Source organism: Mus musculus, chromosome 5, assembly GCF_000001635.26.
Source record: "Mus musculus strain C57BL/6J chromosome 5, GRCm38.p6 C57BL/6J".
In the NCBI taxonomy this organism is placed as follows: Eukaryota; Metazoa; Chordata; class Mammalia; order Rodentia; family Muridae; genus Mus; species Mus musculus.
Window position 1 is genome coordinate 8518164 of NC_000071.6, and position 13997 is coordinate 8532160.

At 38.8% G+C, this 13997-nt stretch overlaps 1 protein-coding gene across 4 annotated transcripts in view; it reads right to left on the reverse strand.

Annotated features, from left to right (window-relative positions):
- Rundc3b (RUN domain containing 3B) overlaps positions 1-13997 on the reverse strand; it is a 132749-nt gene that overhangs the window by 27828 nt on the left and 90924 nt on the right. For all 4 annotated transcript variants that reach the window (XM_006503578.3, NM_001359961.1, NM_198620.1 and 1 more), the window contains exons 7-8: positions 10443-10611; positions 2696-2853 (exon numbers count right to left, since the gene is read on the reverse strand). In XM_006503578.3, coding sequence (XP_006503641.1) covers positions 2696-2853; positions 10443-10611 — 327 coding nt within the window. The remainder of the gene's footprint in view (positions 1-2695; positions 2854-10442; positions 10612-13997) is intronic.

The following is a 13997-nucleotide window of genomic DNA, read 5'->3' on the forward strand; positions in this document are numbered from 1 at the left end:
CCACTCGATGCTTCTCCTTTGCTTCTCAGTGCTGACATTATAGGCTCATGCAACGGGTTCAGCTCATCAAAACGATTTTATTATGAAAATAGTTAGATGAGCTACAAGTATTACTTAAGAAGAAAAGTGCAATTACCTTGTTAACCTTTTAATTATAAAAGAATACGCAGCCATCTCTATTACTTGGGTCTCGCTACTTTCATCCAGTTTAACAGAAGCTAGGGTAATACGGAATGTGCTCTCTATTGATGAGCTACAAATGCTCTGCATTATTAGAAGTAATAGGCACCATGACTGGACATAATTATTTTTATCAATATGCAAACCCCTAGAGAATACAGTGAGTTGTTTGTTTATTAATAGGATTTCTTACTTTTAAAAGCCATTGCCTGCCAGGTGTGGTAGTACACATCTTTTCTCAGCACTCTTGAGGCAGAGGCAGAGGCAGGAGCATCTCTAGGAATTCTGGGCCAGCCTGGTCTACACAGTGAATTCCAAGATTCCAAGACAGCTAAGGATTAACAGTGAGACTCTCTTTCAAAACAAAGACAGACAAACAAACAAATAAAAAAAACCAAACCAAACCCAAAAAACCAACCCCCCAACAACAAATAAATAAATGAGTAAAATAAGAGCTATTGTCATGTTATATATATATATTGAAGGGCTATTAGCCATTCCCTGTGGCAAAAGTTTCCAATGATATCGCTTCATTGGTTCTTTAAAATTACAAGCAAACAAGCTAATTGCAAACCTTTTACAATCATCAGGATGCAAATGAAGATTGTATTAAACCAATATTCAACATTTATAATAATTCTGTATGCATTTCCTGGAATGGCTGCTGGAATAGGCAGGCCAAATTGCAAGTTCCATATCCTCACTAACCTTTCATAAATCTTAAGTTTGAACTCTGTTTTGAACCACACCTGGATAAAGCTGTAGTAATGTTGTTTTGGTTTTAACATAATTCCCAGGTCCCTGGAGGCAAGGGCCCAAAAAGCTCCCTTAGGCAGTGTTTGCAAAACAAAAGGGAGCCTCACAAGCCTCTGCTAAGGCTTCCTGAACTTTGCATTAACTCAAATGTAAACGTTTACTGCAGTCTCCCTCAAGGCAGCAGCCTGTACTTGCTTGGTTTTCTTATTTTACACATTTTATTAGGTATTTCCTTCATTTACATTTCAAACGCTATCTCAAAGGTTCCCCCATACCCTCCCTCCAACCGGCTCCCCTATTAGACTATCTCTTATCACATCGTATGTACCAACTACAAAAGGGAACTGCATTAACTACAAAAGACAGAATATTTAAGAATATTTGCGTAACCCATTAAAATTTATATCATTAATATGGTGCCAATAGACTTTACATGCTTTTGAGTATTATACACTGAAGGCAAATTTAACTTCTATTATAGTTCAGTTTAAAAAAATGAGTAAATTCAAAGCAAAACCAAAGAAAGGCAATTAAATATGATAAAATTTACTGGGTTGTATTTCTTATCAGTATCAATCTCATGGGATACAAAGAGAGAAACTGCTCTATGTTTAAAGTGACTGAACAAGGAGGGATGGGATGGGGTGGGGGGATTAGGAAACGGGATAACATTTGAAATGTAAATAAATAAAATATCCAAAAAATCTGAAAACTGAATAAAATAACAAACACTCTTGAATTGGATGTGGTGACAAAGAAACAGAACTGCACTGAGGGGCATTCTTAGAAATGACACTGACACATGAATGATGGAGAAGATTAAAATATTCAACTAATTTGACCTACTATAGCTGATTTATGGACATTTGTTATATACTAGAATATCTTGATTCTTAGTAAACATCAGATACACAGAGGCAGAAGGCACTAAGACATATGATAATGTATAAGACATGTAAGTGGTTAAAGATGTGCATATATGTGAGGAGAGGGAGGGACTACAAGGTAAACGTTAAAATCTGATGAATCTTATAAAATAAAGATGAAAATTCTGGGTACTTATCTTTATAATTTTTCTGGAAGTCTAATAACATTTAAAAATCATCCTTTAAGAGTAGAAGCTATTATGTACTTTTTTAAAAAAAATAAACAATCAACATTAGTTTAACAAAATGGTAGAATTAGTGTGAGTGCTTTGAACAGTGATAGGTGAAGGAGCTCCTACCAGAATGCAGTTTCATACCCCATAGCTTTGTTCATCTAAAAACTTCTTGCTACACAACTTTTTAAGAGGAGACTACATTAAATTATACACAGTGACATCCTGGCAGAGCTTGGTATTGGTTTCATCAATCAGGACTGAGCTTGAATGATGATGGTCTATGTCCAATCATTTTGCAGTCAATCGATAGCTAATGCAACTACATAAATGCTTAGGGCTGAGAATATGCCTCAGGAAGTTTAAAGCCTAGCACTGGAAAAACAAAACAGAAACTTAAAAAGTTAAAAAAAAAAAAAGATCATTTATAATAATATATTGCATTGAATGCTAAGGATGATTTTAATTTTATCTTATGTTTTGTCATTTTTTCAGAATAAAAACAGAATATTTTTCTAGTAAGGAACAAAGTTAATTTAAAAAGAGTAAGAAGTTTTAAGGGATGCTACTAGATTTCTTGGAATTTAAATCATACAGCAAAGTACATTCCGCTGTGGTGTTCATGCACTGTCAATGTTTTTATAAAAGTGTCTCACTTACAGCTGATCTTGAAGCTCCACAATGATATATTCTAACTGTTCTTTCTCCAATTTGTGGGCCAGATCAGAATCTTCGATCCTCTGAAGTAGGATTTTATTCTGAGAGACAGATTCAGAAAGTTGGTTCTCACGAAGCCGCAAGAGTTCTTCAAGATAACCCTGGAAATACAGTATCATTATATAAGTTATCTTTATGTCAACTGCACAACTGTGATATCTTAAGATCAGTGCTGAGCACCTCCAGCATTATTTTCATCTATTTCATAATGTCACATCTTAAAGTATTAGAGGTGAATGATTTTAACTGACTATAGAAGATTAATGTGCTCCGTGCACTCTTTGACACTATGGCTGAGGTGGGGTGGGAGACAGGGACTGGTTATCTATTCCAGCTGACCTGGAACTTTCCTATGTCTTCCTGTTCCAGAGTGGAAGGATTATTTAATGCACAAGACATAAATGAGGCTATAGATGACAAACACAGGTTTTCTAAGGTCATGTATATCTAACTACAAGTATTAATACTCTCAAGTTACACTTTGTATATACAGGAAACCAACTCTAGATCCACTCTTTAGAAGACATGGAAGGCAGAAGACACCTTCAAAGTAGTTACTCCTTTTCTTCTCAATTGTCAGGCACTGTGTACTTGACTCTTACAGGAGTTAACAAATAGGTTAATTCAACAGTGGGTACAAGGCAGTTTCCAAAACTAACTTTACTATTAACAAATAGGTATAGAACCCAAGAGTCTGAAGACACTATCTCATTTCTAGGTACACATGTCCATGCTTTTTTCTCCATTAAGATCTGCTTCTTTTGTCTAACATCTCCTGATAAACTACAAGGCTAATTGCTTAATACCATCAGAGCCTTGTTCATTATAAAGATTTGTTTTGGAAATAGAAACTTCTTTCTCTGTACCAAAGACTAAAGTTGTTGGTATTTTACTTTTGTTTTTAGTTTCTTGCTACTTCTTTCTTTCAGCCAGCTGTCACCTTTCCCATATAAGTGAAATTACTAGCAACTAGGAAAAGGACTGGTCAGTGTTGGCTGGGGCAAGATGTAATGGCCAGGTAATGACAGAGTCATCTGTTTAAACTCTTCTCAGCTGCAACAAAAGATTCATGACCAACGTATAACTTTACAAGTGTCTTTGGCATATAGCTTCACATCTTTAGGCATGCCCCAAGTAAACTACTGCTGATTAATGTGGATCCCTTCCTACCTATTAGATAGCGGCCTCATGGAAAGGTGTTTCAAGACTAGTTCAAGGCAATGTGTAAACACTTTAGAAAGTTGGACCAAAACAAGATGCAAAACAAGAGTGAGCAAAGAAAAGCTACTACTAAAACACCCATTTCTTTTAATATTGAGAAATCAACATATTCCTTTCCATATCGCCATTTGTTATTTATTTATTTGTTTGTTTATTTATTTGTTTGTTTATTTATTTATTTAATCTGTATTTTGCCTACACAAATGTTTGTGCACCATGTGCAGCCCTGGTGCTTGTGAAGGCCAGAGGGGGTTCCAGATTCCCTGGAACTGAAGTTACAGAGGACTGTGGCCTGTCATGTGAGTGTTGGGAACTGAACCCGGAAGTGCTCTGGAAGTGCAGGAAGTACTCTAACCACTGAGCCATCTTTATGGCCCCCTCCCATCCTTTTGCTAATATTCTGGAGTTTTCTGGAATCCAGATCCAGGGGCACCAAATTCTCCCTACAATCACAAGTTTTGTGACATCTGGCACCCTTTTCAAGTTATTCAGACAAAGTCAAAGTCTTGTTGAGCTTGTCTTGAACAGTTTTTTGTTTTGTTTTGTTTTGTTTTGTTTTGTAATTTCTGTATTTATTATCGCACAGCTGCATTAAAGATAAAGAGGTGAAAACATACACAGATATTCACAATTTTGTATTTTTTTCTTACAAATGATTAAGTGCATATATTTTAGACCCTAAATCTGATAGATCTGTGAAAACAGTTGGAGAAGAATAATTAACAATGTGAGACAAGAATGTGGTCATTTTTATTACATAGAAGAAAAACAATAAATATACTACAATTTTACATGCATATCTTTTTTTTCAATTTTTTATTAGGTATTTACTTCATTTACATTTCAAATGCTATCCCGAAAGTTCCCTATACCCTCCCCCCCTGCTCCCCTACCCACTCACTCCCACTTCTTGGCCCTGGTGTTCTCCTGTACTGGGGCATATAAAGTTTGCAAGACCAAGGGACCTCTCTTCCCAGTGATGGCCAACTAGGCCATCTTCTGCTACATATGCAGCTAGAGTCAAGAGCTCCGGGGTACTGGTTAGTTCATATTGTTGTTCCACCTATAGGGTTGCAGACCCCTTCAGCTCCTTGGGTACTTTCTCTAGCTCCTCCATTGGGGGCCCTGTGTTCCACCCTATAGATGACTGTGAGCATCCACTTCTGTGTTTGCCAGGCACTGGCATAGCCTCACAAGAGACAGCTATATCAGGGTCCTTTCAGCAAAATCTTGCTGGCGTATGCAATAGTGTCTGCGTTTGGTGGCTGATTTTGGGATGGACCCCTGGGTGGGGCAGTCTCTGGATGGTCCATCCGTTCGTGTCTTAAACACTTTTTTGCTCTTCTAATTTGACAGAAAGGCCTGCTTAGTACATAATTCAGCCACACACTCCTGTGTCTTTGTAGTTTCCTTTTTGAGAAAGCCATGAATCTCTTCACTAAAAAGATGTATATCCTCACATTTAACTTTGGGAAGCAGGATGCTTCAGAAAATTGCAAAACGGTCTGCAAAACATGCCTCCTGTCCCCAGCTGCAAGGCTACCAAATGTTCTTTCATGATGCAAAGAAACTTCCCTGGACATTTTTGAATCTAGATGGACCTAAAGTCTCGATGCCTTCCACTTATTTGCAAAAAGTTGTTCAACTTCACAATGCACACACACAGCTTCAAATAGGTAGTTTTGAAATGTGGTGCAGGCAAGAATTGTGCTTCCCAAGTCACTGGATCCACAGACATCTGGTCTTACTTTGCTGTTCTCACTTCTGCCACCTCACGGCTAGACTTTCTTCAAGCAAATACAACTTGGTTTTCTTTCTTTCAAGCAAGCCTGTACCTTTCCTTTCCTTTCCTTAAAGGAGTTAAGTTCAAATATATGAGCCTGCTTGGAATGCTCCTCAATGTTATTAATCCACATACTGTTCTCTGCTAGATTATTGTTCCTGTAGCTAAGATTAGACTTAGGAAGTTTCTAAGTCCTTGCTGAGGTTTTCTTGTTGTTTGTTTCTTTGTGTAGTCTTGGCTATCTTGGAATTGGCTCTGTAAACCAAACTGTCCTGGGACTCAGAGATTTGCCTGCCTCTGCCTCTTGAGTGCTGGGATTACGTGTGCCACCACGCCAGGCTCATCTCAGTGGGTTTAATTGCCTTCAGACCATGGAACCAGGAGGGAAAGGGCCCACAAATCACAGAACAAGAGCTGTTTCTGGCAGCTTAAAGCTCCCTGATGGATGCTGGGCCTTCTAGGTCCTCTATTTTTCAATCACGTGACACTATTGAAGAGACTTTGTTAAGCTTGTAGATAGGAGCCTAGCATAACTGTCTTCTGAGAGGCTTTACCCAATGGCTAACCAAAAATGATGCAGTGACCCCCAGCCAAACATTAGACTGAACTTGGGAAGTCTTGTGGAAGAGTTGGGAAAAGGATTCATGGATCTGGAGGGGATAGGAATGGCACAGGAAGACCAACAGAGCCAACTAACCTGTACCCTTTGGGGCTCCTAGAGACTTAATCATCAGCCAAAGAGCGAGCATGGGCTGTAACCATCTTCTCTACCCCATATAGCAGATGTGTGGCTTGGTCTTCATTCAGGTCTACCAACAACTGGAGAGGGGGCTGTCCCTGACTCTGTTGCCTGCCTGCCCATTCCCCTAACTGGGCTGACTTGTCTGGCCTCAGTGGGAGAGGATGCAGGGAATTGATGTGCCAGGGTGAGTTCATACCAAGGGGGAGGAGGGGCTCCTAATCCTCAGAGGAGAAGTGGAGGGGGAGGGGCTGTGTGAGAGGGGGACACTGAAAAGGGGGTGGGTGGGCTGTGATAGAGACGTAAAGTGAATACATAAATAAATGAAAATATTCCCAAGCTTTGTTAACAGTGTTCAGTACATACCTCCTAGCTTTAAACTATAGTTCTATTAGAAAATTTACTCTATGTAATTACTATTCAAAATCATATAGATACTGATATTTTAGTATACTAGTGGGAGGCCTGTGTATTCATTAGACTGTAGGGTATTGGCTATGAGATGCTGAGGTCATAGTCTAGCTCTTCCATTTATACCACAGTCTGTGATATCTTGTTTGTGACATTGACAAACTGCCTCCTTTCTTTTAACTTCATACCTGTTGATAGTAGCTAGTATTATTTGCCCCTGAAGGCTGTTTTCCATAATAAATTTCATACATTTAGATCATAATAGAATCTCAATCATAGAAAATAATTTTATAAGCAAAACAAGTCTTTATATATATTTAATATAAACTATATATAAAAATTTTAAGCACTAGTAATTAAAAAATAAACAATCTATTATCTCAATTAATTACTGCTATAGTAGGAGCCAGTATACTGATTTCTGTAATCTGCAGGAAGGGCAGTATCTTGACATATATGTATGTTGTCTTAAAATACAGCTTGGTTTCCCTGAGTTTTGCCTCTACTCTTTTGAAGCTTGCTTTTTCATCTACATTGGTGATTTTAGCCAATCGTCTATTTACTTTCAATACTATATATTATTTCATTGTATGAATATTATAATTTAATCTATACCTAGTCAATGGCCATTAGAATTATTTCAGAATTCTTTTGTTATTAACAATAATGCTATGAACACAGTTATATGTTTCCTGGCCATATATTCCAGAATTCTCAAGAGTATAACTTCTGAGGAATAAGCCCAGTGCATTCTTAGAATTCTTAGATGTCTAATTGTTCTTACTACTGCTTTTATATTTTATAGTAATCATATTCCTACCATGTACTATGCTTCTATGACTTTGCACAAATAGTAACGATATATCAGCTTCACTTAAATCACTTCTGGCTTGTCTAGTACTAGAAACAGTCACTGTACAGTAGGGATCACTGTTGTTACAGTAGTTGCTAGAGTGTATTCCCAAATCATGAGTCTGAGGAGCTCATTAGTTAGTCCTGGGAAATGATTTTTAAAAGGTAATTTAATTTTCAAAAAAGTGTGAGGGTATCAGTTTTGCTAAGTGATATTTAAAGAAATTCTTGATTTAAGTTTCCTATGGCATGGCATTATTACAATTATTCTCTAATAATATTATTGGCAAGGGCTTGGCTAATCCTTTGAAAAAACTGCTTATCTGTGCCTTAACATTTTAGAGGAAATTATTCTGCTATGGATTTTTCTAATTCATTGGATGTGGTAAACAATCACCACTCGGTTCTGCTAATCTCTACTTTCTATTTTGTCTCTATCAGTCATTTTATTCTTTTACTTCCTTTGAATTGTCTGTTCTCTGCCTACATTTTAGATAATTATCTTCCTCATTCCGTTCTTTTCTAAGTCCTACAAAATGCTGAAAAACTGCCACTTATATCTGTTAATTCACATGTTTTCAGTTACACTAATTTCCAAAAATGAAGAAGGAAAAAACATGAAAAAAATCATTAAGTGCTCTTTAAAAGCATTCCTTTTCAATTGTCTAGTGTATCTTTTACTTTGTTATCTTTGGACTCGATTACAAGAGAGTTCTGAAATTCTTAAGGGATCATGCCTTTGCAGTAATATCTCCTGTCTGTATGTGAAATCTTGATACTCTGTGGAGATGGGTATCTTCCCACTTTTATTATAGTTTTAGTATCGAATGTCTTCTGAAGACTCATTAATTGAAGACATGGTCCCTGATATAGGCCTGCTCAGGGAATTTTGGATTATGAGGATTTAAACCTCATCAGTGAGTTAACCCATTAGCTTACAAGCAAATCAGGTAAGAAAGGTCAGAGGGTGAGTCAGCAGGTAAAGGTACATTTGCCCAAACCTGCTCACTTACATTCAATCCCTGGAACCCACAGAAGGGGAGAGTCTACTCCCTAAACTGTCCTTTGACCCCGCATGCACGCTTTGGCACGTGCATCTTGTGCATTTGCACATGCATGTGTGTATGTTGTGTGTATATATGTGTGATACACACAAATAAATAAATAATGAAGCTTTTAAAATAAAAATGAAAATTTCCTCTCTACTAAAATGAGATAGGACACATTGTTGTGTCTCTCTGTTAGTGGTCTCTTTTCACATCTCTTAGTCATGTGCCCTTGAGGAAAGCGAAGTCTGGACCTTTTCACTCCTGTCCTTCTTCCACTTTGTTCCTGGCAGGTGGTATGGGCATCTGAAATACCCTTAGTGGCTTTGCTCTAAGTAAGATCTGGAGCTAGCACAAGGCCCCTGTAGCTTTATTCTGGAGACACTTGCTCTGCATGCTCCATGGGATGAATGGGGGTACAGATGATGCCACAGGGCCTCAGGATCCCTGCCACATCTGGGGCAGCATGTGCCATTCATTGCCAACACCCAGGGCTCCTGTGCTTCAATATTTGTCTCTTGAGCAGAATCAGCTAAGTCTTACAGGGAACTGACCCAGCTGCCTCCTTGTCACAGACAGGCTTCACCTTAAACAGAATTCTCAGTCAGTTTACTCCACACAATCTCCCAGCGGACTAGTCTCCAATTCAAATCAGCATAATTCTGTTTATTGTCAGTTCCTGGAAACAGGGTGCAAGGCATTTTGATTCCCAGAGCAGCAAGCTCAGACAAGACTTTTTCAAAATAGCTTTCCAAATATATGCTGGAAAGTGCAGAGAAACTCCAGTGCCAAGCCATCAGGCTGGGTCACTGTGTTCCTTCTTCACTTCTGCACAGTACCGATGTCCAGCTGTGCTCACTGGCTCTCTTTCTCTCTCACTTCAAACTTCTTATACAACCAATGCTGGCAAATTATCCCGCTATCAAAGTGCATGGTTTTCTCCAAGCGATGTGCATAATGCTGAGCTTCACTGTCTCCCTACAGTCACACGCTGAGTAGCTTCTCCCAAGGGTTTGTTGTCTTTGCTATTTATGGTGCTGGGGACTATTCCAGTGGTTTGAGCATGCAACACAAGTGCTCTACCATTAAACTATCTATCCCTCTTTAGCCCTTTGGTTTTATTAAAATTGGGTCTTGCTATGTTAGGCTACATAGCAACTCTTTGTTTGTTTGTTTGTTTGGTTGGTTGGTTTTGTTTTGTTTTTAGTTTTTTGAGACAGAGTTTCTCTGTGTAGCCCTGGCTGTCCTGGAACTCACTCTGTAGACCAGGCTGGCCTCAAACTCAGAAATCTGCCTGCCTCTGCCTCCCGAGTGCTGGGATTAAAGGCATGCACCACCACCGCCTGGCTACATAGCAACTCTTAATCCTTCTGTCTTCTCCTAAATGCTAGGATTAGAGGCTGATGCTACCACACCTAGTCTCCTCAGCTATTTTGAGTCATTTAGTGGGTTTCTGCTGAGTACCTCTAACCTGCTGCCTTTCATCTTTCTTTATTTTTAAATAAGTTTCCAATTCAGAAGTAAAAAGAAAGTAGCAATGAGTACACAATTTTCTTTAGTTGAAAGTTATTTGAATAAAACAAAATAAAAAGACCTTTGCCATTCCAAAGCAAGTGGCTTTTGAGAATTGCTAAGTACCTTCTGCTCCAGGGTAAGCTGGTATTTCTGCCTTACTCTCTTGCACTTGTTGAACCAGGTGTTCTCGTCTAGGATGAGAGGCGGTCCCACATTCTCTGGGGTGCTGCTCTCACTGTCACTGCTCCCAAACGTCCTGAGTTCCTCCTCGTCACTGCTGATGCTGTCAGAACTGGGAAGGTCAAAGGTAGAAAGAAGACAGTGAAATGCTCATTCCAATTTGATTCTTAAAATTCACACTTCTGTTTTCTGAGATTGCCAAACAAACTCAAAAATACTTTGTAGTAAAGGCAGAATTATAACAATTCTGCTTTGAAGACTTAACTGTCTTGACAAAACACAATCTAGCTTCTTTCACCCATTTTATGACATTAAATTTATTGTCACCTATACCCTAAATATTCTATTACATAAGGGACATTAGGAATCAGATTTTTGTCTATATTGTTTACAGGTTTTTCCTCAACAGATAGAACAAGATCTAGACTTAGTAAGCTTTCAACTAACAGTGTTTGTATCTGTTACAAACCAATGACCACTTTCCTATTCTCCTTGCTTCTGTATATTTACATATGTATTCTACAGTATTACTTCAACAGAATCACAAGATGACTACATAGGCTAAACTGATAATCTTTTATAAGTCACTCTAAAAGTATCACTTGTAGTTAAATCAACTGAGAGTCTAAGAACAAGATTTATCAATTTATCCAAGTTTTCCTTGGATCATCTGCATTAATTTGAAAAGTAAACAATTTAAAAATCCAATCAGGCAAGGGTTCCAGTGGAGGGATTGGGACACCAATCAACTCAGGAACAAAACCCTCAACTTAAAATTTGTCCTGCCTGAAAAACCTGAGAGGATAAAGGTGGCACACAACTTCTGGCAGAATACAGAGTTTAAAAATACTACAGCCAGGCTGGTGAGATGTTCTCCAGGCAAACGCAATGGCCACCAGGCCGGGTAACCTGAGTTCCATCCTAGGACTTTCACAGTGGAAGGATAGGACCAACAAAGCATCCATCATCTGACTTCCATGCAAATGCCATGACCCAAGCAACTGTACTTTCCTCTCTTTCTCTCCTTATCCCCAGAGAGAGAGACAGGATGAACAAACAAACAAACAAACAAACAAATGTATGTATGTAATTAAAAAACTTAAACTACTAACATTAAAAAAGGAAAATGAGAAGTAGCTCTCTCTTCAATACAGCAGTTCAATTAATAATCAGGAAGATCATTACATAAGGATGTTAAAATTCAAATGCTTAATTTCCTAAGAATTCAGAAAATGATTATCCCCCAAAATAGAAAAGGAGGGATGGTGATAAGAAGGCTCTTTTAGGGGACAGGGAGGAAAAGAAACATAGTTCACAGTGTCACATATATATCTTAACATTTTATCATGAATTCTCTTAAAAATCACATCAAGTACCAGTAGCAAATTCTTTTTTTTTTTTCCATTTTTTATTAGGTATTTAGCTCATTTACATTTCCAATGCTATACCAAAAGTCCCCCATACCCACCCACCCCCACTCCCCTACCCACCCACTCCCCCTTTTTGGCCCTGGCGTTCCCCTGTACTGGGGCATATAAAGTTTTCGTGTCCAATGGGCCTCTCTTTCCAGTGATGGCTGACAAGGCCATCTTTTGATACATATGCAGCTAGAGTCAAGAGCTCCGGGGTACTGCTTAGTTCATAATGTTGTTCCACCTATAGGGTTGCAGTTCCCTTTAGCTCCTTTGGTACTTTCACTAGCTCCTCCATTGGGAGCCCTGTGATCCATCCATTAGCTGACTGTGAGCATCCACTTCTGTGTTTGCTAGGCGCCGGCATAGTCTCACAAGAGACAGCTACGTCTGGGTCCTTTCGATAAAATCTTGCTAGTATATGCAATGGTTTCAGCGTTTGGATGCTGATTATGGGGTGGATCCCTGGATATGGCAGTCTCTACATGGTCCATCCTTTCATCTCAGCTCCAAACTTTGTCTTTGTAACTCCTTCCATGGGTGTTTTGTTCCCAATTCTAAGGAGGGGCATAGTGTCCACACTTCAGTCTTCATTCTTCTTGAGTTTCATGTGTTTACCAAATTGTATCTTATATCTTGGGTATCCTAGGATTGGGGCTAATATCCACTTATCAGTGAGTACATATTGTGTGAGTTCCTTTGTGAATGTGTTACTTCACTCAGGATGATGCCCTCCAGGTCCATCCATTTGCCTAGGAATTTCATAAATTCATTCTTTTTAATAGCTGAGTAGTACTCCATTGTGTAGATGTACCACATTTTCTGTATCCATTCCTCTGTTGAGGGGCATCTGGGTTCTTTCCAGCTTCTGGCTATTATAAATAAGGCTGCTATGAACATAGTGGAGCATGTGTCCTTCTTACCAGTTTGGGCATCTTCTGGATATATGCCCAGGAGAGGTATTGCTGGATCCTCCAGTAGTACTATGTCCAATTTTCTGAGGAACCGCCAGACTGATTTCCAGAGTGGTTGTACAAGCCTGCAATCCCACCAACAATGGAGGAGTGTTCCTCTTTCTCCACATCCACGCCAGCATCTGCTGTCACGTGAATTTTTGATCTTAGCCATTCTGACTGGTGTGAGGTGAACATTTTTTCAGGTGCTTCTCTGCCATTCGGTATTCCTCAGGTGAGAATTCTTTGTTCAGTTCTGAGCCCCATTTTTTAATGGGGTTATTTGATTTTCTGAAGTCCACCTTCTTGAGTTCTTTATATATGTTGGATATTAGTCCCCTATCTGATTTAGGATAGGTAAAGATCCTTTCCCAATCTGCTGGTGGTCTTTTTGTCTTATTGACGGTGTCTTTTGCCTTGCAGAAACTTTGGAGTTTCATTAGGTCCCATTTGTCAATTCTCGATCTTACAGCACAAGCCATTGCTGTTCTGTTCAGGAATTTTTCCCCTGTGCCCATATCTTCAAGGCTTTTTCCCACTTTCTCCTCTATAAGTTTCAGTGTCTCTGGTTTTATGTGAAGATCCTTGATCCACTTAGATTTGACCTTAGTACAAGGAGATAAGTATGGATCGATTCGCATTCTTCTACACGATAACAACCAGTTGTGCCAGCACCAATTGTTGAAAATGCTGTCTTTCTTCCACTGGATGGTTTTAGCTCCCTTGTCGAAGATCAAGTGACCATAGGTGTGTGGGTTCATTTCTGGGTCTTCAATTCTATTCCATTGGTCTACTTGTCTGTCTCTATACCAGTACCATGCAGTTTTTATCACAATTGCTCTGTAGTAAAGCTTTAGGTCTGGCATGGTGATTCCACAAGAGGTATTTTTATCCTTGAGAAGATTTTTTGCTATCCTAGGTTTTTTGTTATTCCAGATGAATTTGCAAATTGCTCCTTCTAATTCGTTGAAGAATTGAGTTGGAATTTTGATGGGGATTGCATTGAATCTGTAGATTGCTTTTGGCAAGATAGCCATTTTTACAATGTTGATCCTGCCAATCCATGAGCATGGGAGATCTTTCCATCTTCTGAGATCTTCTTTAATTTCTTTCTTCAGAGATTTGAAGTTTTT